Source organism: Moschus berezovskii, chromosome 21, assembly GCF_049115385.1.
Source record: "Moschus berezovskii isolate FMDL1 chromosome 21, NW_MosBer_1.0, whole genome shotgun sequence".
Lineage (NCBI taxonomy): Eukaryota > Metazoa > Chordata > Mammalia > Artiodactyla > Moschidae > Moschus > Moschus berezovskii.
In genome coordinates, this window is record NC_142480.1 from 3,089,623 (window position 1) to 3,115,263 (window position 25,641).

Consider the following 25,641-nt stretch of genomic DNA (forward strand, 5'->3'; position numbering starts at 1 on the left):
TTTAGGTGGAGTGAGTTCGCACCCAGTCAAGAGAAGTGGCCAACTCCACAGGCGCCAGGGTGGAGAGCCCTGGGGAGGAAAGATGAGTGTGAGGCCCAGTGAGGATGACGGCAGCAGCGGGGGACAGGGCACACATCCTACGCCAGGCCACCTGGCCGGCACAGCACAGGCTTTACTTCCTGGGATCCTCAGACCACCAAGAGAGTAGAAGCTGGAGCTGTCCTTGTGACACCAAGGCCGTGAGATTGGTCTCAGGCCACAGAGCCCGGGGGAACCGAGGCAGGACTCTGCCTGAGTGTGACTGCACAGCCAGACCCTGCCCTGCCTTGGGGCTCCAGCAGACCCACGGCCGTGGACATGGGAGGCGGAGTCAGCCAAGGAGCAGGACGGTGAGCGGAGGGCAGGGACTGTGAGGGACGGCTCCACCTCCGCCTGCAGGCAAAAATGGCACCAACATGCCTTAGACGTGTATTGTCCGGCACGCCAGCAGGGCCTCCCTGGCGGTCCGGTGGTTAAGACTCTGCACTTCCACTGCAGGGCGTGCAGGTCTGATCCTTGTTTGGGGAACTAAGATCTTGCATGCTGCATGGCATGGCCAAAATAAAAAAGAATATTTTTCCTGGGAATTTGTAATTGCAAAAACTGCGACTCCATCAGGAATCAAAATCGCTTATTGGAGATCTTGCCATGTCGTAGCACAAAGTCAAAACAGCTGTGTAATTTTTCTGAATGAATGGCTTCAAAATAAAAATCATCGCACAGATGGGCTGGAAACTGCAATGCCTGTAAACATGCTTTTAATAAACCAATGTACTAAGCTTGACTTAACATCTTTAATATGATTACTAATAAATGTCATCATTCTTGACCTAAGAACCAAAATACCCAAAGAATCAGACTATCATACCCAACTATACTTCAGATAGAAACAATACATGAAGTTTCAACTTCTGACAGGATAACACTCTAGCTGTTTTGAAAAACACTGCCCTCCAAACACCTAGAAATGCTGAATGAGATACATAAAACACTTATTTAAAGGCTCAGCTGACCTCTATAAAGTAAAGAAAATCTACAAGAGCTGAAAGCAAAGAGAGTCCTGTCAAACCAGAACAGAAGCCAGCCCTGAAGCCACAGGCTGCCCAGTAACCTGGCCAACACCCAGACCCAGGATTTTCTCAGGGGAGCAGGGCTAACGAGGACAAGGCTCCGGGCCAGATGAGGCGGGGAGCTGGGCCTGGCCTCCCCGTGAAGCCAGAGCCCCTGAAGACCGAATGCTCAGTGAAAGTGCAAACTAGGGAAAAGTCCATCTGCTGGCAGACGGAGCTGACGAGGAACTCAGGATTGTATCTCAGGACTGACTGGAGAGAATAAAAGGACAGTCCCTAAGGACCTGTAACCACAAACCTGCGCCGTCCAGCACCAGGGTTTGAAGGTACTCTCCCTCCCCACTCAAAAGCAGTTCCATGCAGACAGCTCATCTGGCACGCCTCCTTGTCTGTAACACTTCAAGGGGCCTGGCAGAGTGACCATAAACCCACCTCTGCGGACTCGGTCTCGGCCCAGGCCCCTCAGGATTCACACGTGTTAGGATCAGCCACACAGTTCAGTTAGAGATGACCACAGGGAAACAGGCCCATGAAGAGGACTCAGCTGAAAAAGCACTAACAGAACTGGACAAGCCCTCACCCCAACTCAAGTCTTTCTTGTAGACTGAGAAGGACCAGAACCAAAACGGAAATATGCTTAAGGGGAAGGATAAATTGGAAATTTGGGATTAGCAGATATATGCTACTACATATAAAATAAAAAATAAAGACCTACTGTATAGCACAGGGAACTATATTCAATATCTTGTAATAAGCTACAGTGAAAAAGAATCTGAAAAAGAGTATGTAACTGAATCACTTTGCTATACACATGAAACATGATACACCAAATATACTTCAATAACAAAAAAGGCTTTAAAATTTTCAAGGAATATAAAGGAAATTGAAACATAAGAACAGACCACTCTCAGAAATAATTAAATATATATGAAAAAGAATCAAAAGAATTTAAAATCTCAGTGGTGGATTAAAAAGCAGATGAGTCACAGCTGAAAGAATAATCACTGAATTAGATGACAGATCTGCGCAGCAAGGATATAAATGAAGAAAGAGAAGCTGAGAGTCACAGAGGATAGAATACGAAAGTCCAACCTACATCTAATTGGGATTCCAGAAGAAAAGAAAATAGGATAAGAGAAGGCAGTGTCTTCAGAGATAAGGGCTAAAAATTATCCAAAATTAAGGAAAGGACTGTATCCTCAGGAATATAAGCCTTGAATAAGATTCATGAAAAGAAATACACACATACATATCTTGTAATGAAACAAGAAAACCTCAGAAGTAATGAGATATTCATATGTCAGAGAAAAAAGGCAAATAACTAAATATGAATAATTATTAATAAAAGATGTCTCAACAAAGGAGTCCTGAAGACAGTAGAGTATAATCCTCAAAGTGCTAAGAGACAGCACTGATAGCCTTGAATAGTATGTCTTTCTAAACAATTCAAAGACAGAGACACAGGAGTTCTCTGGCGGTCCAGTGGTTAGGACTCAGCACGTTTACCATGGCCCGGGTTCAATTCCTGGTCAAAGAACTAAGATCCCTGCAAGCCATGTGGCATGGCAACAGACAAACAAAGGCCGACAGTCAGACAAACAAAAAATCAAGAGTACTTGATTCTGCACTTTGAAGTACCGCCAAAAGACTTCAACACAAGAACTACTACAGGACGCACTCCAGCAAGAAGGAAGATGGCTGCAAAGAAAACTGAGATATAACAGGGATGGCAAGTGAAGACGCTGGTAGAACTGTGAGGAACTCTAAACAGTGAGTATAAAATATAATAATAATAATGTCCAACTTGAGTAGTTAAATGTAGAATGAAAATACCAGTTACATGCATAATGAGAAAGGCCAGATAAAGACATCATAAGAAGGCTACAGGCCAATATCCCTCCATGAATACGGTAATACATGAATATTACTAAAACACAGCAAGACTTTTAAAAAGGATATCATGACAAAGTGTGGTTTAACGCCAGGGATGGTGCTAAACATTCTACAACACACAGGACAGCACCCCTAGACCAAAGAGTCAATAATGTCAGGTTGAGAAACCCTGACTTAAACCTTCTCAATAAGGACATTAAATATAAGTGGCCTACATATGCCCATGCTGAAACTGCAATACTTTGGCCACCTCATGCGACAAGTTGACTCACTGGAAAAGACTCTGATGCTGGGAAAGGTTGGGGGCGGGAGGAGAAGGGGACGACGGAGAATGAGATGGCTGGATGGCATCACCGATTCTGTGGACATGAGTTTGAGTGAACTCCGGGAGTTGGTGATGGACAGGGAGGCCTGGCGTGCTGTGATTCATGGGGTCGCGGAGAGTCGGACACGACTGAGCGACTGAACTGAACTGAACTGAACTGAACATATGCCCATTAGAAAGGAGAGACTGTTAAACTGGATTAAAAAAGTAAGACCCAAATTTACGCTATCAACATGAAATGCACTTTAGATTTAAAGGCACAGACAAGTTGAAACTAAGAGTGGAGAAAGATGCACCCTTTAACTTTGGAGATTCCAACACTCTTCTCACAGTAAGTGACGGAACAAACAGGCTGCAGGACTCTGGGAAGACGGAACCACACTACTGCGTTAGTCTGCGTGCACAGAGAGCAGGCCCTGAGGATGCAATCAGACATTCGAGGCACGCATTGTGAGAAAAAACCTGTGAGGGAAGAAGGGACGCAGCTGGCAGATCACAATGCAGGCTGTGAACCTGAAGGAGGAGCAGCCTGGGAGAAGCCAGGAGGTGTGCCATGGAATGAGCACAGTGGTGGCTTCCGTGGTCTCAACACACCATCCATCCCCACCACGGGAAAGAAGTCAGATTACCACCAAGTGACACACAGAGTTCAAAGACATTAACAGACGTCCCTGGTGGTGCAGAGGACAGGAATCTGCTTGCCAAGGCAGGGGACACAAAGTTTGATCCCCGGCCTGGGAAAATTCCACATGCAACAGAGCAACTAAGCCCGTGCACCACACTACAGAGCCTGTGCTCTAGAGCCTGCGAGCCACAACTTCTGAGCCCACAGGCCGCAACTACTGAAGCCTGCACTCCGTAACAGAAGCCACTACAGTGAGAAGCCCATGGCCTGCAACAAAGACCAGCCCTGGCTCACCGCAACCAGGGAGAACCTGCACAAAGCAGTGAAGACCCCGCACAGCCAGGAGGGTAAACTAAAAACAAGTCAAAAGTATTTATTGGGAGTCCCTCTGTAAAAACAGACACAGACAGCAATTCTACTTTATTTAGAGAGATAATATACTTAAAGATTATTTTTCATGGCTGCATTGATACACAAAACCTCTTTTAAGATACCCAAACACTCAAGGCTTAAATCCACTGTTAATATCATAATTTTTAGCAATACATCTATTTCATAAAATCGATCCTTCATTTAAAACATTATTTAGCAATGGGATTTTTACCACACTAACAGCATTAAGATACCAATCTAGTAATGTTTCATACAAGTTTGCAAATGAGATAGACCTTAATAATATCAAGTAGCCTATATAAAAGAATTGCTAGTTTAAAATGAGATGAACTAGGGTTAAGCAGTTAAGTGTTTACTGATATCTTCACTGTGCTTGTTGTGGGGACACAAACAAAGGTGCTGCTTTCAGGGGGTCTCATGGTCCGAGAGGAGAAGGCAATGGCAATCCACTCCAGTAATCCTGCCTGCAAAATCCCATGGACGGAGGAGCCTGGTGGGCTGCAGTCCATGGGGTCGCGAAGAGTCAGACATGACTGAACGACTTCACTTTTCACTTTCATGCATTGGAGAAGGAAATGGCAACCCACTCCAGTGTTCTTGCCTGGAGAATCCCAGGGACGGCGGAACCTGGTGGGCTGCCGTCTATGGGGTCGCACAGAGTCGGACACGACTGAAGCAACTTAGCAGCAGCAGCAGCATTCTTTCCTACTGGCCTAAGACATCTAGAACCAGAACCAGATTCAAGAGAGTCTAGAGCTGACGGTCGGAGAAGGCAATGGCAACCCACTCCAGTGTTCTTGCCTGGAGAATCCCAGGTATGGCGGAGCCGCTTACGGGGTCACACAGGGTCGGACACGACTCAAGTGACTTAGCAGCAGAAGCAGCATGGTCCAGGAAGGGTGCGACCAGCTCCGACATGCTCAGGAGAGGGGTTGGCCAGCAACATTGCTGCCTTCAGGGTACAGTCAGCTGCACACCAAGTGTCTCGTGGCATGGTATTTTTCATTTCTTAAAACAATGAAATACGATCATAAATACAAGACTATATACATGACATATACATGACACCACGCTTACAGCAGAAAGCGAAGAGGAACTAAAGAGCCTCTTGAAGAAAGTGAAAAAGGAGAATTAAAAAGCTGGCTTAAAACTCAACATTCAAAAAACTAAGATCATGGCATTCAATCCCAGCAGTTCAGTCCAGCTGTCGCTCAGTCGTGTCTGACTCTTTGCGACCCCACGGACTGCTGCACGGCAGGCCTCCCTGTCCATCACCAACTCCCGGAGTTCACTCAGACTCATGCCCACTGAGTCGGTGATGCCATCCAGCCATCTCATCCTCTGTTGTCCCCTTCTCCTCCCGCCTTCAGTCTTTCCCAGCATCACGGTCTTTTCCAATGAGTCAGTTCTTCCCATCAGGTGAGCACAGTATTGGAGTTTCAGCTTCAGCATCAGTCCCTCCAATGAATATTTATGACTGGAACTTAAGAATGGACTAGTTGAATCTCTGTGCAATCCAAGGGATCTCAACAGTCTTTTCCAACATCACAGTTCAAAAGCAACAATTCTTCGTGCTCAGCTTTCTTTATACTCCAACTCTCACATCTTCATGTGACTACTGGAAAAACCATATCCTTGACTAGATGGACATTAGTTGGCAAAGTACTGTCTCTGCTTTTTAATATGCTGTCTAGGTTGGTCATAACTTTTCTTTGAAGGAGCATCTTTTAATTTCATGGCTGCAGTCACCATCTGCAATGACTCTGGAGCCCCAAAAAGGAAAATCAGTCAGTTTCCATTGTTTCCCCATCTATCTGCCATGAAGTGATGGGACTGGATGCCATGATCTTAGTTTTCTGAATGTTGAGGTTTTAGTCAACTTTTTCACTCTCCTCTTTCACTTTCATCAAGAGGCCTTTGAGTTCCTCTTCACTTTCTGCCATAAGGGTGGTGTCATCTGCATATTTGAGGTTATTAATATTTCTCCTGGCAATCTTGATTCCAGCTTGTGCTTCATCCAGCCCAGCGTTTCTCATGATGTACTCTGCATATAAGTTAAATAAGCAGGGTGACAATATACAGCCTTGACATACTCCTTTCCCTATTTGGAACCAGTCTGTTGTTTCATGTCCTGTTCTAACTGTTGCTTCCTGACCCGCATACAGATTTCTCAGGAGACAGGTAAGATGTTCTGTTATTCCCATCTCTTTAAGAATTTTCCACAGTTTGTAGTGATCCACACAGTCAAAGGCTTTGGCATAGTCAATAAAGCAGAAGTAGATGTTTTTCTGGAACTCTCTTGGTTTTTTGATAATCCAACGGGTGTTGGCAATTTGATCTCTGGTTCCTCTGCCTTTTCTAAATCCAGCTTGAACATCTGGAAGTTCACGGTTCACGTACTGTTGAAGCCTGGCTTGGAGAATTCTGAGCAGTACTTTGCAAGCGTGTGAGATGAGTGCAACTGTGCAGTAGTTTGAGCATTCTTTAGCATTGCCTTTCTTTGGAATTGGAATGAAAACTGACCTTTTCCAGTTTTGCAGCCACTGCTGAGTTTTCCAAATTTGCTAGCATATTGAGTGTAGCACTTTCACAGCATCATCTTTTAGGATTTCAAATAGCTCAACTGGAATTCCATCACCTCCTCTAGCTTTGTTTGCAGTGATGCTTCCTAATGGCCACTTGACTTCACATTCCAGGATGTCTGGCTTTAGGTGAGTGATCATATCATTGTGATTATCTGGGTCGTGAAGAACTTTTTGTACAGTTCTTCTATGTATTCTTACCACCTCTTCTTAATCTCTTCTGCTTCTGTTAGGTCCATACCATTTCTATCCTTTCTTGGGCCCCTCTGTGCATGAAATGTTCCTTTGGTATCTCTAATTTTCTTGAAGAGATCTCTAGTCTTTCCTATTCTATTGTTTTCCTCTATTTCTTTGCGTTGATCACTGAGGAAGGCTTTCTTATCTCTCTTTGCTATTCTTTGGAACTCTGCATTCAAATGGGTATAGCTTTCCTTTTCTCCTTTGCCTTTCACTTCTCTTCTATTCATAGCTATTTGTAAGGCATCCTCATACAACCATTTTGCCTTTCTTTTTATTGGAGATGGTCTTGATCCCTGTCTCCTATACAATCTCATGAATCTCCGTCCATAGTTCTTCAGGTACTTTGTCTATCAGATCTAATCCCTTGAATCTGTCACTTCCACTGTATAATCGTAACGGATTAGATTTAGGTCATACATGAATGGCTTAGTGGTTTTCCCTACTTTCTTCAATTGAAGTCTGAATTTGGCAATAAGGAGTTCATGATCTGAGCCACAGTCAGCTCCTGGTCTTGTTTTTTGCTGACTGTATAGAGCTTCTCCATCTTCAGCTGCAAAGAATATAATCAATGTGATTTCGGTGTTGGCCATCTGGTGATGTCCACGTGTAGTCTTCTCTTGTGTTGTTGGAAGAGGGTGTTTGCTGTGACCAGTGCGTTCTCTTGGCAAAACTCTATGAGCCCTTGTCCTGCTTCATTCCATGCTCCAAGGCCAAATCTGCCTGTTACTCCAGGTGTTTCTTGACTTCTTCCTTTTGCATTCCAGTCCCCTATAATGAAAAGGACATCTGTTTGGGGTGTTAGTTCTAGAAGGCCTTGTAGATCTTCACAGAACCATTCAACTTCAGCTTCTTCAGCGTTACTGGTCAGGGCATAGACTTGGATTACCGTGATACTGAATGGTTTGCCTTGGAAACGAACAGAGATCATTCTGTCGTTTTTGAGATTGCATCCAAGTACTGCATTTCAGACTCTTGTTGACTAGGATGGCTACTCCATTTCTTCTAAGGGATTCCTGCCCACAGTAGTAGATATAATGGTCATCTGAGTTAAATTCACCCATTCCAGTAGTCCATTTTAGTTTGCTGATTCCTAGAATGTCATTGTTCACTCTTGTCATCTCCTGTTTGACCACTTCTGATTTACCTTCATTCATGGACTTAACATTCCAGGTTCCTACACAATATTGCTCTTCACAGCATCAGACTTTACTTCTATCACCAGTCATATCCACAACTGGGTGTTGTTTTTGCTTTGGCTCCGCCTCTTCATTCTTTCTGGAGTTAGTTCTCCACTGATCTCCAGTAGCATATTGGGCACCTACTGACCTGGGGAGTTCATCTTTCAGTGTCCTATCTTTTTGCTTTTTCATACTGTTCATGGGGTTCTCAAGGCAAGAATACTAAAGTGGTTTGCCATTCCCTTCTCCAGTGGTCCCATCACTTCATGGCAAACAGATGGGGAAACAATGGAAACAGTGACAGACTTTATTTTCCTGGGCTCCAAAATCACTGCAGATGGTGACTGCAGCCATGAAATTAAAAGACGCTTTTTCCTTAGAAGAAAGGCTATGACCAACCTAGACAGCAAATTAAAAAGCAGAGACACTACTTTGCCGATAAAAGTCCATCTGGTCAAAGCTATGGTTTTGCCAGTAGTCATGGACGGATGTGAGAGTTGGAGTATAAAGAAAGCTGAGCAGCAAAGAATTGATGCTTTTGAATTGGGGTGCTGGAGAAGAGTCTTGAGAGTCCCAGGAGATCAAACCAGTCACTCCTAAAGAAAATCAGTCCTGAATATTCATTGGAAGGACTGATGCTGAAGCTGAAGCTCCAATACTTTGGCCAACTGATGTGAAGAACTGACTCATTCCCCTGATGCTGGGAAAGACTGAGGGCAGGAGGAGAAGGAGACGACAGAGGATGAGAAGGTTGGATGGCATCACCGACTCAATGGACATGAGTTTGAGCAGCTCTAGGAGTTGGTGATGGACAGGGAAGTCTGGCGTGCTGCAGTCCACGGGGTCACAGGGAGTCGGACACGACTGAGCGACTGCACTGAACTGACACACATGACCACATAAACAGCTAGAAGAGCCATCACAAAGTGAGCACCTGTGGGGTGCCCACTCATCCTGGGAAAGGGGAACAACAGCACCTTCGAAGCCCTCTATGCCCCACACCCCGCTCCCCCGACTGCACACCTTGCTCCACCAGACCAGTACTGTGGAACTGGGATCCATCACTCCCGTGCTCTTATTCAGACCTTTCATGCTTGTGTGCTTACACACAGAAGTGTATAGAAGTGCCTAAGACACAGATCCACACTGGTGAATGGGCACCCGAAGGATCTACCCTCAACCTCCTGATCCAGGTATTCAATCTGTTCAGTGTCCTGCTGTTCATCAGCCCAGGAGGGCTGTCTTGTGGTCATCCAACTCACAAGAAGCTGAACCCCGAAGCCAACATATGATTATTTTACAGTGAATGAATGCTCACAAAAACCAGAAGGTTCATGTAGGGACAATCAGCACTCTGCCCCGCTGGCCAATGTAGGTGGGCAGCAAGTTCTAGTTCAAACGCTGCTCAAACATGGGGCAACTTCTGATGAAACCTCAGTAAACCTCAGCGCCAGCCACAGCAAGGGCATCACAGCCCTCAGGGAATCACTACCCCCACCTCCAGCAAAGTCCGGTTCAGCCCAACGTTTAGTTTTTCGAAGTCACACAGCAGCCTGCCTGCCTGCTCCTCTGTCAAATACTCTTCCTTTTGAAATGAAAACTGTTCTGTCCTATTCTGGCCTGGGAGCCTCTTCTGTCTCTTTAAGGAGACTGTGTCCTCCAAAGAGCTAATCTATTATGTGGTTCAGTTCAGTTCAGTTCAGTCGCTCAGTCGTGACCGACTCTTTACGACCCCATGAATCACAGCATGCCAGGCCTCCCTGTCCATCACCAACTCCCAGAGTTCACTCAAACTCATGTCCATCGAGTCGGTGATGCCATCCACCATCTCATTCTCTGTCGTCCCCTTCTCCTCCCGCCCCCAAAACTTCCCAGCATCAGTCTTTTCCAGTGAGTCAGCTCTTCACATGAGGTGGCCAAAGTACTGGAGTTTCAGCTTTAGCATCAGTCCTTCCAATGAACACCCAGGATCGATCTCCTTTAGAATGGACTGGCTGGATCTCCTAACTCTTCTATTTCCCTCCTTTCCAGCTTCCAGGGAGCGGGGGTGGGGACACTTCTTGTTGCCTCTAAGTGGCAACTTAACTTCCTCAAACAGAAATCTAGTAATTAGCTTAAGAGAAAAACCTCTGATTTGCAAGAAGCCAGCAGTGGTTTTCTGGACAATCAGTTCACCAATAGGTCTTAGCCAAGTTTCTTAGGCTCTTTGGCAGGCACTTTTCCCTTTATACACAAAACAAAAAACACCAGGGAAAAAGTGCTATTTGTGAGCAAGCTCAAGGAAGTTGTGAAGTCTGACAAGGCTTTCTTTATGAGCTGTTTTTGGTGTGTCAAAGCTGAACCTTCAGTAGAAACGGCTAGCACATCAAGTAACCAACAGATCTGAACTACTCAGAAATGTTTAAGAAGACTCTGATAAGATATAAACTTATTAAATTCATAAGAAATGTTTCACTATTCTTTTACTAGCAAAGAACCACAGTTTAAAGTTTCAATATTTATACAACTTTTTAATGATCTAAAAATTAAACTAAGGTATCTTCTTCTGGAACAATTTCCATGAGGCAAATTGGAGTAGGAAAGGTCTACTAGGCTTGAAGGAAGTCCCCGGGGCCTGAGACTCTATCATTAGGGATAATCTAAAGGATAGAGAGAAGGCAGATTACCTACAGGAAAACAATTAGACCTCCAGCAGAAGTCTCAGCAGTCGAAAGACAATGGAAACGTTTGAAGGGCTAAGACAAAATAACCACACAAAGTGAGGCAGGGATCAAGTTTCACTGCCACCCCTATATTCACATCCACCTGACCCACACCATTCACCAGCAGATCTCTGTATTATCACTTGGTGTTCATATACATGCGGACTTTCTGGCTTCTCTAGTCTGTTCCAATGACCTTTTTATTTATTTTTGTAGTAATACCACACTGTCTTAATCACCAAAGCTTTGTAAGTCTTGCTGCTGCTGCTGCTAAGTCGCTTCAGTCATGTCCAACTCTGTGAGACCCCATAGATGGCAGCCGACCAGGCTCCGCCATTGCTGGGATTCTCCAGGCAAGAACACTGGGGTGGGTTGCCATTTCCTTCTCCAATGTGTGAAAGTGAAAAGTGAAAGTGAAGTCACTCAGTCCTGTCCGACTAGTAGCGACCCCATGGACTGCAGCCCACCAGGCTCCTCTGTCCATGCGATTTTCTAGGCAAGAGTACTGGAGTGGCTTGCCATTGCCTTCTCCGTTAAGTCTTGTTACTCAGCAACAAATGTAAGGGTTATTACTTCCATCAGGACACAGGAGGCATTAGATACACACACCTTTGGCTGACACGGTGATTCAAAAGCTCTCGTTTCTGCATCACTTTAAAAAATACAACAGGCATCAGTCAGTGAGCCATTCATTCATAACGTTCCCTCACATGCCCAGGGCTCCCCTTCCTTCCACCTGGACCAGGAGCCTCCTCCGGGGGAGCTGGCCACCCTCCCGAGGTCTGTGTTCACCGGTCACCAGCTCAGGCTCCCCTTCCTTCCACCTGGACCAGGAGCCTCCTCCGGGGGAGCTGGCCACCCTCCTGAGGTCTGTGTTCACCGGTCACCAGCTCAGGCTCCCCTTCCTTCCACCTGGACCCTGCACCAGGAGCCTCCTCCGGGGGAGCTGGTCACCCTCCCGAGGTCTGTGTTCACCGGTCATCAGCTCAGGCAACAGCCACTCCTGCCGGCAGCTCCCCTCTCCCCACCCTGTGCTCCTTCCCTGAGCACTGCTCCCACCCGACCAAGCAGCCTTCTCGTAACTCAATCTTTGCTTCCGCGTTAAAAGCTGGTGTGCTCTCCACTGCATTTCCAAGTCCTAAAACGGGCCTGGCATGTGGTAAATACTCAATAAATACTGAATAAACTGACGAGGAGACCAGTATGGAAAAGTTGCAGAAATGAGAACTCGCACAGTTAGGCTTAATGCAAAGACAGTTTTGAAGACAAATCTATTAAATTTCAACAACGTGCTAGGTGCTAAGGAGAGATCACACATTTAATTTCAAAGCAAAAAACCAGAAACACAGGTCAACTTATCTTTCTGACTTTCTGGTCTCTTCTTATGTATGTCACACCCATATATTTAACAACAGGCTTATAACACTTCTGTACTTATTAGCTTCTCACAGCATTTCCTTCATGCTTTTGCACTTAGCAAAGAAGCATTTCCTGTGTCTCCATCTGCCCTCTCCCACTAACTTGTGTAAGAAAAACAGGTTTCTAAAAGCATTATTCTTGAAAACACATCAGACTTTATCATATAAAAGATCTGCTTTCTTTTTTTGGAAAATAACTTCATTTAAAAACATAATCTTTCACCCGTGTGTGCCACACATGGATTTATTAGAGGGTAAACTAATTTTTGTCCTTTTATACAGTTATGAGGTTCTCACAGCAAGTACACTGGGGTGGTTTGCCATTCCCTCTACCAGTGAGGCAGAAAGCGGAGAGGAACTAAAGAGCCTCCTGAAGAGGGTGAAGGAGGACAGTGAAAGAGCCGGCTTAAAGCTAAGGATTAAAAACTAAGACCATGGCACCCGGCCCCGTTACTTCATGGCAAACAGAGGGAGAAAAGGTGGAGGTAGTGACAGATTTCCTCTTTTGGGGCTCTAAAATCACTTTGCATGGTGACTGCAGCCATGAAATCAGAAGACGTTTGCTCCTTGGCAGGAAAGCGATGACAAACCTAGGCAGTGTGCTGGAAAGCAGAGACATTACCCTGCTGACAAGGGTCCGTACAGTCAAGGCTATGGTCTTCCCAGTGGTCACACACAGTTGTGAGACCTGGACCATAAAGAAGGCGGAGTGACCAAGAATCGATGCCTTTGAACTGTGGTGCTGGAGAAGACTCCTGAGAGTCCCATGGACTGCAAGGAGATCAAATCAGTCAGTCTTAAGGGAAGTCAACCCTGAATACTCAATGGAAGGATTGAGGCTGAAGTTGAAACTCTAGTAATTTGGTCATCTGATACGATCAGCTGATTCACTGGAAAATTCCCTGATGCTAGGAAAGATTGAGGGCAGAAGTAGAGGGCATCAGAGGATGAGATGGCTGGATGGCATCACTGATGCAATGGACACGAACTCGGGCAAACTTCTGGAGATGGTGAGGGATACAGAGGTCTGGCGTGCTGCAATCTATGGGGTCACAAACAGTCAGACATAACTGGGCAACTGAATGACAATAAAACTAATTTTTATTTACCTTCCCATAAAATCTTAGACATTCCCTAAACTAAACTAGTTGAGGGACTTCCCTCATGGTCCAGTGGTTAAGGCTGTGCACATCCACTGCAGGGGGCATGGGTTTGAACCCTGGTTGGGAAACTAAGATTCCATATGCCTCAGTGTGGCCAAGATTTTAAAAAACAAACCAAAAAAAAAAAAAACACCTAGCTGATGCACCTATCAATTGTCACTAGGAAATTCCAAAGAAAGTCTTAATTAATCTGTTTCTATTGTTCTTTAAATCCAGACTTTTGTGGAAGCCCTGCCTTCTCACATAGGAAGACAGCAAAATGGTTAGGCAACCAGTGTTATGCCCTGAGTCCGGTTCCCCCATACTGGTAGAATAAGACACTCGCAGCAATGCAAAAGCAAGAATGGGGTTTATTTCTAGCTCGAGCTAGGGCTCATGCCTCCTCCAGCGCAGTGGAGTGGGACAAGAGCCCCGAGCCCAGGTCACAGCGGTTTTTATAATCTCAGGTTACATAAGCACCTATTTCTGTTCAAAAGATCAAGCTGGCAGAAGCTCATTGGCCAGTTCATGCACGCACGGAAGCTCATTGGCCAGTTTATACGCGCGCGCGCGCGGTTTTTCTGGGGGATTTCCCTTTTTACTCTGATTGGCTCGACTTTTGGCGCCCGCGGGACTTTTCTAGGGAGGAGTTTCTTAATTTTGGCGCAGGCGGGATCTTCTTAGGGAGGAGTTTCTGTGGACTTAGCCTCCACCCTCTCTCCAGGAAATCAAAACTTAGGCCTAAGCAAGGTCTCAGGCCTATCCTGGCTACTCAGATGTTAGGGCTCCTAACACCAGCTATGTGGTTTGGGGCAGGAATCTTACTGTTTCTCTATCTGTAAAACACAGGGATTGTACCAAATGATTCTAAAACTCCCAGTTCTGAAGCCGAAAATTACAGTAACAATGATGTAAATATTTAATATATCCTCTGCTCACACAACTAAAGACTGACAGTCAAAGCTCAAAACAAATCTTTATGTTGGTGTGTTTATACAAGTAACAGATGAATATATACTTATTGTCCAAATTCTAATAAGTCCACATTATTTAAAATAAAAAATAATAAAGTAAAAAAAAAGAAAGATACTTCCCTTCTCTTCCTGTTCCCGTTCTCAGTCCCCACTATCGTCATAATGAATAGCTTGGAGGTATTCCTCCAGATCCTTTCCTAAGTGTTTTACATACAGATATTTAACTTTGTTTTCAAATCCTAATATTCTAAATCCAAATTCTCTGTTCTCTCCAAAACAAGAAGTTTTATTTTCAACTTCCTTTGTGATTCTCCACAATATGCTTTATATTCTATACACAATGGGTATTCAAAAACACTTTTGATACTCAGAGTTGCTAAGTGTGGATTTGGGCCCAGTAAAATATGCTTTCTTATGGCCCTATGCTTGGAACTTCCCAGGGTCCGTTTCTACCTTCCTGGGTCCAGTCATCTGCACCAGATTCCCCCAGTTCTGCTCGTCCCTGCAGAGGCTGTCCTCACACGGCACACCCCTTCAGAGTTCACAGGGCTCATCTGATAAACAGAAAACTGGTTCCAGTAAAACTAGGAAACTGGCATCAGATGCAATTTGTACTTTCGCTTTGGGGAGTACTAAACTCTTGCTTCCTTAAGTTTTTTTTTAGTTTGGTGGCTGAAATTTTAAAAATAGTTATAGGCATGCCTCGTTTTATTGTGCTTCACGGACACAATGCTATTTTACAAATTGAAGGTCTGTGGTTTTTATGTAAAGTCTGCTCCAATTTAAATTTACTGAGGAGTGTTTTATGACCAAGAATACAGTCTGTCCTGGTGACTGTTCCATGTTCACTGGTAAAGAAATGTGCTCTGAGCTGCTGTTGGGTGGAGTGCTCTGTAAACATCACTCAGATCACACAGTGGATGGGGCTGCTCGGGGCGCTGCACGCCCGCTCACTGTCTGTCTGCTACTGTTGCTGACAGTGGGGTGCTGACATCTCCAACTGGAACTGCAGATTTTTCAGCTTCTTCTTTCAGCTATGTCAATTGTTGCTTCATATGTCATGAAGCCCTGTTGTTAAGGAGCACAATACACATTTAGGACCACTATGCCTTCTCACTGAACTGATGCCTCTGTCATTAAATACCGTCTCTCTGATTGTTTCCTTGCTCAGAGGACTACTCTGATATTAATACAGCCACTCAGCCTTCTTTTTTCAATGCTTTCATTGTTTATGTTTGGCTCAGCTGGGTCTGTGTTGCTGTGTGGGCTTTTCTCCCATCTCAGCAAGTGGGGGCCACTCTGCAGTTGCGGAGCAAGGGCTTTTTAATACAGTGGCTTCTCTTGCTGCAGAGCATGGGCTCAAGGGCACACGGGCTTCAGGAGCTGTGGTGGCACCGAGGGCTCTAGGGCGCAGGCTCAGGAGTTGTCACACAGCCTTAGCTGCTTTGTGGCATGTGCGATCTTCCCGGGCCAGGGATTGAACCTGTGTCTCCTGCATTGGCAAGTGGATTCTTTACCACTAAGCCACCAGGGAAGCCCTCAACTTTCTTTTGATAAGCATTTACATGGTATATTTTTTCATCCTTTAACTTTTTATCTATTGACATGTGATTATATTTTAATGAGTTTCTTATAAACAAGTAGTTGTTTATGAGTTTGTTCTCCATCCCAATAATTTTTTTTAATTGATGTGTATGGATCATTTTCATTTAATATAATTATTGGCATGTTTTGATTTAAGTCTATGATTTTATGTTTTTTGTTTGTTACCCCTGCTTTTCCTTCTTCTGTTTCACCTTTCTTGCTTTCCTGAGAACTGTCTCAATATATTTAACATTCTGTTTGCTATGTCTAAGTAATTTTTTACTATACCATGCTGTACAGGGGTTTTAAGTGGCTGCTCTAAGGATTACCATATCAAATGTGGGAGATATACAAATACACACATGCGCGTACATATACACACAGAACTTTTCAAAATCTATTTAGACTCAGCATTTAACCTCTTCAAGTAGAATGAAGAAACCCAACTACCCTATAGGTCCCTTACTCTCCCCTCTTACATGATAATTTTTTTATATGTTACTCCATGCATGTAAACTGAAAACTCGATCAGACAATGATATAATTTTTTTCTGTCAAATATATTTTTAAAAAACTCAACAGGAGGAAAACAGCCTAGTGTATTTTTTCTTCCTTCGTTACTGATATTCCAAGTTTCCTTCTGGTATTAATTATCATTTGTCTAAAGAACTCCCTGAAGCAATTATTTAGAGCTGGCGTGCTGGCAATAAATCCCCTTAGTTTTCCTTCATCCTAGAGCACTTTTATTTCACCTTCTTTCCTAAAAGATATTTTTGCTGGATAAAAATTCTGAGCTGACAATTCTTTTCTTTCAACACTTTATACATGCTGTACCAACATCTTCTAGCCTCCATAGTTTCTGATGAGAGATTTCCCATCATTCAAGTAATTGTCCCCTACAAGTAATGTGTCATTTTCTCTGTCTGCTTTTAAGATTTCTCTCTGTCTTGAGTTTTTAGATGTTTGATTAGGATTTGTCTGGGCATGGATTTCTTTGGTCTATCCTGTGCAGGGGGTGGTCACTGTTGGAGTCATTAAGTTTTCCCTGTTCGGTGCTAAACTATTTGAGATATTTCAGATTAATTCATAACCATTGGACAGCAAGGAAATCAAACCAGTCAATCCTAAAGGAAATCAACCCTGAATATTCATTGGAAGGACTGACGGTGAAGTTGAAGCTCCAATACTTTGGCTACCTGATACGAAGAACTGACTCACTGGAAAAGACCCTGATGCTGGGAAAGATTGAGGGCAGGAGGAGAAGTGGGTGACAGAGGATGAGCTGGTTGGATGGCATCACCGACTCGATGGACATGAGTTTGAGCAAGCTCTGGGAAGCAGTGAAGGGAAGCCTGGCATGCTGCAGTCCATGAGGTCACAAAGAGTCAGACACAACTGAGCAACTGAACAAAAACAACAATTCACAGCCACAGTTTTAAAAGATTAATTATGTAATGGTCTTAAATGTCTGGGGAATTAGATCAGTCAAACCCTTGCCCTATTAATCAAGAAAAAAAATAGCAATAGTTTGAATGTTCATACAAAAAATACAAATATAAACTTCAGAGCCAATCTGCCCAAGTTCAGACCATGGGGTCACCACTTTCTGACTATCTCGCAAGTCACTCAACCTCTCTGAGCCTCAGTTGTCTCCCTGATAAAATGGAGATGACAAACAATACAGAGTTGTTTTCTCTATCTCATAGAGTTCTGCGAGGAGAAAATGAGTTAATATATGTAAAGGGTTTAGAATAATGCCTGGCAAAGTAAGTACTATACAGATGCTAACCATCTGTGCTATTTTAACTGACTACAGAGGCTTAAGAAAAACCAACTTTATAAGTTACACTTTAATAAGTCGACACTGATTAAAATGCAGATACTTGTAAATACTTCTCCTAAAGACAAAACCCTTGTCTTAGTCTGCAGAAGTCCACTAACCGCAGAGTAGAGCCCCACGTGCTGTGGCAGGAGCCACAGCTCGGTCACTCTTGAGTCTCTCACAAACCCATGTTCTTATGAATCAAACACTAACGAAACAGGTGAGTACGGTGATGGCGCATCCCCAGCATCTACAATACACAGAGATGCCTGAGTCAGCAACCCAGAAGAGAGGTCGGTCAGGACCCCAACAGCAGGGCGCTGCAGAAGTGTCCTCATTTAAGATGTACGCGTCCTGGCACCTAGCCAACACTTATCCTGATCCATTTTTCTTAATAATTTTGCCAGAATACCTAGAGATTATTTGAGAGCCAGTCAAAGTACTCTGAGAAAACACTCAGAAAACACTTTGAGAGACTTCTCTGGTGGCCAAGTGGTTAAGACTCCGCGCTCCCACTGTAGGGGACCCGAGTCCAATCCTGCATGCCACATTACCATGGCCAAAAAATTTTTTAAAAAAGAAGAAAAAAAAAACCACTTAGAAAATTGTGCCTATTTTCAAAGTTCTATATTAAGTGTTAAACACTATAATGTTCCCTTTTAAAGGAATGCTGGATTTTTGGAGGCAAGAAAAACAAGTTAAACCATCACATTTTTAGTTGCACGCCACCTGAAAGATGGCGGTAAGGTACTCTTTGGGTAGGACACTCAGGCCATACTTCAGCAACTTAGAAGTCACCGCCCCCAATCCTGGGACTCACAGGCGTGTTACATGCCAGCCAGGGCCCCGCACGCTCAGTGGGCGACAAGCAGCACCCACCTCAAAGTTGTACTTTTTCATCTGGTCGTGGCGCCGGCAGTACAGGTAGAGCATGCCGATGCTGCTGCCCACGGCAATGTAGTCCCCGTTGGTGTCGAGGGCCGTGAGGTAGACCACCAGGGAGCGGAACCCCTTCTGGATCTTCGTGGGGATGGCATTGAGCAGATAGTACAGAGGGCAGAACTCTCTGAAGGTCACAGGCTCCGACACAGATGCCATGGCCAAGGTCTCCACCAGTGATCTTCAGGCAGGACGAGGGATTTTAACTGGCATCTGGGGAAACCTGGGGATGGAACAAGGCATTATAACACATTTGATGTCTAGTCATGCAAAGACAAGTCAGGTTTCACAGTGGGAACGAGGGACTTTCAGGTGGGTATAAATTATAGTCAGAGCTTAATTACACAGGAAAAATAAACTAAGTGTCTTAAGATTACTTTTGAGGATTTTCCTGGTGGTGCAATGGGTGAGAATTTCTGCCTGCCAGTGCAGGGGACACGGGGTCGATCCCTCGTTCTGGAAGATTCCACATGCCCATGCACCACAAGTGCTGAGTCTGCACTTGGGAGCCCTCAAGCCGCAAGTACTCAGCCTGCACTCTCGAGTCCGTGCTCCATAGCAGGAGAAACTTCTGTGATGAGAGGCCCGTGCAGCACAGCTAGAGAGGAGTCACTGCTCACTGCAAGTAGAGGAAGCCCGCACAAAGGAACAGAGACCCGGCACAGCCACACATAAACAAAGGAACACAATTACAATTCAAAACTCCCCTCAATATTGTCTGCCCCTTGCAATTTACATTGTGACAAATGGTGGGGAAGGGGTGAGAAGAATATTAAAGATAGTTCTGAATCTCCAGTAGCTTATGATCTAGTCAGGGAGGCAAAAGAAACTGAAAAGACACAAAACCAGCTATGACTGGTGCTAACCTGTGGGCCTCAGTGAGAAGAAGGAGAGAGCTAGGGTGGACTAGAGTGTGGAGAAAGCTTCTCTGAAAACATTCGAAACTCTGAAGCCCACCAGGAAGCACAGAACATGGAAAAGAGGAATTCCCTGGCAGTCCAGTGGTTAGGACTCTGTGCTTCCACTGCTGGGGGCACAGGTTCGATCCCTGGTCAGTAAACTAAGATCCCACATGCCATGCAGCCAAAAAGATGATAATAATAGTAATGTGTAAAAGAAACAGCAAAGACACTGCATTACAAGAGCAGCGGACCAGCCCAGACAGAGGAACGCCGTGTGGAGGTAGGGGAGAAACTCCCACAGCCTCCTCAGCCACACAACTCCTCCCCTCTGTGCCACCCCGACACCCACACCTCCCAGAAATGTGGAGTCAAAGCTTCCCTTGGACTTCTCCAGGGGCTCAGTGGTAAGAAATCTGCCTGTCAATGCAGGAGACATGGGTTCGATCCCTGATCCGGGAAGACCCCACCTGCCACGGAGCAACTAAGCCCGATCGCCACAACTACTGAGCCTGCGCTCTCGAGCCTGGGATCCGCCACTGCTGAGCCCACACGCCCTGGAGTCAGTGCTCTGGCAGCAAGAGAAGCCACACCACAGCGAGAGAGCGACCCTGCTTGCTGCAACTAGAGAAAAGCCCATCCAGCAGCAAGACCCAGCACAGCCATAAATAATTTTTTTCTAAAAAAGCTTTCCTCATAAAGATGCTCAATCATCACATAGTGTGTTATAATTTATGAAGCGCTCACTCATCCATTAAATCCTTACACTACAAACTTTTACATGAGCTACCAAGGGCCAGAGGACCACAGGACTTGTCCAAGGCCACGTGGAGAAGACCTGAATCTATGTCTTTTCGCCCTTCAAGTCCTGCAAGTGAAAGTTGCTCAGTTGTGTCTGACTCTGCGATCCCATGGACTATACCGTCCATGGAATTCTCCAGCTAGCAACACTAGAGTGGGTTGCCTTTCCCTTCTCCACGGGATCTTCCCAACCCAGGAATCGAACCCAGGTCTCCTGTATTGCAGGCGGATTCTTCACCAGCTGAGCAGTCCTGAGCCCTTTCCAAAGGACTCCATCACACTCCACCCCTGCTGCACTTGCTCCACACACTCTCTTCCTCTCCTGCTGACGGCCTTCTCTGCCTGACCCCCCATAGTGTAAGCCCCCCCAAAAAAGCAGAGCCCACACATCCACCTCACTCACCCTTCTAGCGCCTGGCACATCAGAGGCAACAGTATTTATTGAATAAATGAATGAGTTATGAAAAGGGAAAATTGGCAAGGGAGGAGTGAGTGCGAGAATGGAAACGAAGAAAAAATCTCATTGTTTCTCCAGTGTGGCCCCAGTTCAACGCTGGAATAAAAATCCTCTAGATCTGTAAGGCATTTTCAAATCCCTACTTCATTTGATAGTCACAATAGACAAGATGTACTGTGAAGTAGGCAAGGTAACTTACAAGCACTGTTCCTATAAGTAAACAATAACGTCCCTCTGGGATGATGAAGGGCTTCCCTGGTAGCTCAGCTGGTTAAGAATCTGCCTACAATGCAAGAGGCCCTGGTTCGATTCCTGGGTTGGGAAGTTTACCTAGAGAAGGGATCAGCTACCCATTCCAGTATTCTTCGGCTTCCCTGGTGGCTCAGACAGTGAAGAATCCGCCTGCAATGCAGGAGACCTGAGTTCGATCCCTGGATTGGGAAGATCCGCTGGAGGAGGGCAAGGCAACCCACTCCAGTATTCTTGCCTGGAGACTCCCCATGGACAGAGGAGCCTGGCGGGCTGTACTCCGTGGGTCAGAGTTGGAAACGACTAAGCACAAGCACAAGTGACAGTTAAGAACACTAATGTGCCCTCTTTTAGCAGAAGCGGAAGCACTCTGGGAGGTTCAGAAATGTGCCTAGGGTCATACAGATTCAACAGCTTTGTTGTTGTTCAGGCAAGAGGTTACTACAACAGAAACTTTGACAGTGAATGTCGATCCTGTCCATACAGCAGCATAGTTCATTAACTGACAGCTCTATAAGGACAACGCTGTCTTGGCTAAGCAATGCACATGCTCCCCAAACCTCGATTTGTGTTAAGTACTCCAGAGAGGTGGGCAAGACCCACATGACTCCAAAATCAAGTGAAAATCAAGTGGTTATCAGGCAAACTCTATAGAGAACAGCCATGGTCAGTCACCTTGGGAAAGTACGCAGACCAGTATAAGGACACGGGACATGAAAGCCAAAATAACAGTGCAAATAGCAATAATGGTAACAGCAGACATAATTACTTAATGGAAACTATTTCAGCACGCGAACTCATTAAATCTCACGAAAACCTCAGGATGTGAGGCATCACTGGCCACGGTTACCCCCACTTCACCAGTGAGAAATGTTGGTCTCATTTTTCCTCTCCTTCCCCAAGGGAAGGGCAGCACAGGAGCAGGAGCAGCTGTGCTGCCTTCATGCGTGTATGCACGCAGACGCACCCTAGTTTACATGGCACTTTAAAATAAAATTTTCTTTTTTACAAGTTATAAATGTTCTCTATCGGGACTTCTCTGGTGATTCAGTGGTTAAGATTCCATCATGCAATGCAGAGGACATGGGTTTGATCCCTGGTTGGGGAGTGAAGATCCCACAGGCCACAGGACAACTAAGCCCGTGCCATAATCAGAGAAGCCCCCGCGCCGCAATGAAGACCCAGCACAGCCCCAACAAGAAATAAGTAAAAACTAAACGTTTACTCTCAAAAAATGTGGAAATATAGGAAAGTACAAAGAATGAAATAAATGCCACTCATAATCCCATCAGAGATATGCTACGTTATAAATGTGTATAGACAAACACAGATTTTTACTTAATAAATCATGAGCATTTGCCACGTCATTAAATATTTGCCTAGAATAAGATTTTTAATGACTATACTTAGAAAAACTACAGAGAACATAGTAGACTCAAAAACTGAAATTTTCCCAGTGTTTTAATTTCTGCTCTAGCCGATGAGGTCTCCAAGGAAGCAGCCAGAAGTACTGAGCACTTCTCAAATGTCAGCAAATATTATTTCCTCCTTTAAAGCTTTTTCCCTCAAAGTAGCTCTGTCAAATTATGACATTTAGATTTCAAAAACTCATTCACTTGAATTGACACCATTCACTGAGAGCTCCACAATCTCCACACGGAAGGGGCTTCAGTTAGAAGGGGGCAAAGGATTCACCTCAACGCTGCACCTGCAGGGCAGGCACACTATTCAAACGTATACAACACGTCTGTTGGAGGTGGCCTAGTAGATGTTAGAGGGTAACCCAGAAGGTCGGGGTCCCTGGACCAGCTCCTTGGCACAGTTTGTGATCATACAACCAAAAGCCACTTCAAGTGTGTGAGAACACACCTGGACTCACCTGCCAAGCACCATTAAGAACAACCGTAATTCTACAGCAGGCAACAGGCAGCTGATTGAAATTATCTAAGCTGAAATCCTAGCATCCATCTGATCTCTCTCCCTCCCTCCCCGCTACAGCAATCCCTCACCATGTTTCACCAGCCCTGTCTCCCAGCTGCCTCCTGCTGGTCCCTTCTCACCAGCTCTGTGGCCATGCCCGAGCTGAAGCCAGCACCCCTCTCACCTGGACCACCCTGCAGTCCTTGGAACAACTGCTCTCCTGCTTCCACAGCTGCCCCGGGAGTCAATGCTCACACAGAGCAGGCACGGCGAGCTCTCCGACTTCATCAAAATTAAAAACTTTTGTGCTCCAAAGGCATCGTCAAAAAAAAAAGTGACAAGATGGACTTCCCTGGTGGTACAATGGAGAAGAATCTACCTGCCAAGGCAGGGGACATGGGTTCCATCCCTGGTCTGGAAGATTCCACAAGCCAACTACTGAGCCTGCATGCTACAACTACTGAAGCTCATGCGCCTAGAGCCCACACTCTGCAACAGGAGAAGCCATGGCAATGAGAAGCCCTGCAACAAAGAGCAGCCCCTACTCACCACAACTGCAGGAAGCCTGTGCGCAGCAACGGAGCCCCAGCACAGCCAAAAATAAAGAAAAATGAAAAGAGGGCCTTCTCTGGTGGTCCAGTGGTTAAGACTCTGCACTCCCAATACAGGGGCACAGGTCTGATCCCTGGTCAGAGAATTGAGACCCTCTATTCTGGGAGAAATATCAATAACCTCAGATATGCAGATGACAGTACCCTTATGGCAGAAAGTGAAGAGGAACTTAAAAGCCTCTTGATGAAAGTGAAAGAGGAGAGTGAAAAGTTTGGCTTGAAGCTCAACATTCAGAAAACAAAGATCATGGCATCTGGTCCCATCACTTCATGGGAAATAGATGGAAAAACAGTGGAAACAGTGTCAGACTTTATTTTTTTGGGCTCCAAAATCACTGCAGATGCTGACTGCAGCCATGAAATTAAAAGGCGCTTACTCCTTGGAAGGAAAGTTATGACCAACCTTGATAGTATATTAAAAAGCAGAGACATTACTTTGCCAACAAAGGTCCATCTAGTCAAGGCAATGGTTTTTCCCGTGGTCATGTATGGATGTGAGAGTTGGACTGTGAAGAAAGCTGATCGCCGAAGAATTGATGCTTTTGAACTGTGGTGTTGGAGAAGACTCTTGAGAGTCCCTTGGACTGCAAGGAGATCCAACCAGTCCATTCTAAAGGAGATCAATCCTGGGTGTTCATTGGAAGGACTGATGCTAAAGCTGAAACTCCAATACTTTGGCCAACATGCGACGAGTTGACTCACTGGAAAAGACTCTGATGCTGGGGGCGGGAGGAGAAGGCTGGGGGCGGGAGGAAAGGTTGGGGGTGGGAGGAGAAGGGGACGACAGAGAATGAGATGGCTGGATGGCATCACCGACTCTGTGGACATGAGTTTGAGTGAACTCTGGGAGTTGGTGATGGACAGGGAGGCCTGGAGTGCTGTGATTCATGGGGGTCGCGGAGTTGGACACGACTGAGCGACTGAACTGAACTGATTCTGCAAAGTGCAGCAAAAAAAAAAAAAGAGAAAAGACAACTAACACACCGGGAAAAAATCATTTATCTGACAAAGGACTTACATCCACAACACACAAAAAATTCTCAAAACTCAATAATTAAAAGATAATTTTCAAGTGAGCAACTGAATAGTGGGATCTGAATAGACATTTATCCACAGAAGACATACAAATGGCCAATAAATGCAAGAAAAGATGCTCAACGTCATGAATCATCAGGGAAAATGTAAAACAAAACCACAATGACATTATCACTTCTCATTCACTAGGATGGCTATAATCAAGAGACAGATACGTGTTAACAAAGGTGTGGAGAACTGGACCCCTCATATACTGCTGTCTAGACACTCAGTTGTGTCCGATTCTTCGTGGCCCCACAGAGTGTAGCCTGCCAAATTCCTCTGTCCCTGGGATTTTCCAGGCAAGAATACTGGAGCAGGTGATCATTTCCTACTTCAGGGGACCCTCCTGACCCAGGGATCAAACCCACATCTCTTGCGTGTCCTGCATCGGAGAGTGGGTTCTTGACCACTAGCACTATCTGGGAAGCCCCATACATGGCTGGTAGAGAATAAAAGGAGGCAGTCACTGTGGAAAAGTCTGGCAGTTACTCAAAAGGTTAAACACAGAATTACCATATGACCCAGCAATTCTATTCCTAATTACAGAGCCAAGAGAAATGAAAACATATGTCTACACAAAAACTTAAATAATTTCAAAATGTTACCATTCATAAAACCAAAGTAAGACAACCCAACTGTCCATCAACTGATGAATGGATAAACAAAACATGGCATATCCATACGACAGAATACATTATTCA

At 45.1% G+C, this 25,641-nt stretch overlaps 1 protein-coding gene across 3 annotated transcripts in view; it reads right to left on the reverse strand.

Moving 5' to 3' along the window:
- The window catches only part of TECPR2 (tectonin beta-propeller repeat containing 2), a 106,182-nt gene that overhangs the window by 72,717 nt on the left and 7,824 nt on the right, over positions 1-25,641 (reverse strand). For all 3 annotated transcript variants that reach the window (XM_055418580.2, XM_055418581.2, XM_055418578.2), the window contains exon 2: positions 18,867-19,149. In XM_055418580.2, the coding sequence (XP_055274555.2) occupies positions 18,867-19,085 (219 nt within the window). In that variant the 5' untranslated portion in view covers positions 19,086-19,149. The remainder of the gene's footprint in view (positions 1-18,866; positions 19,150-25,641) is intronic.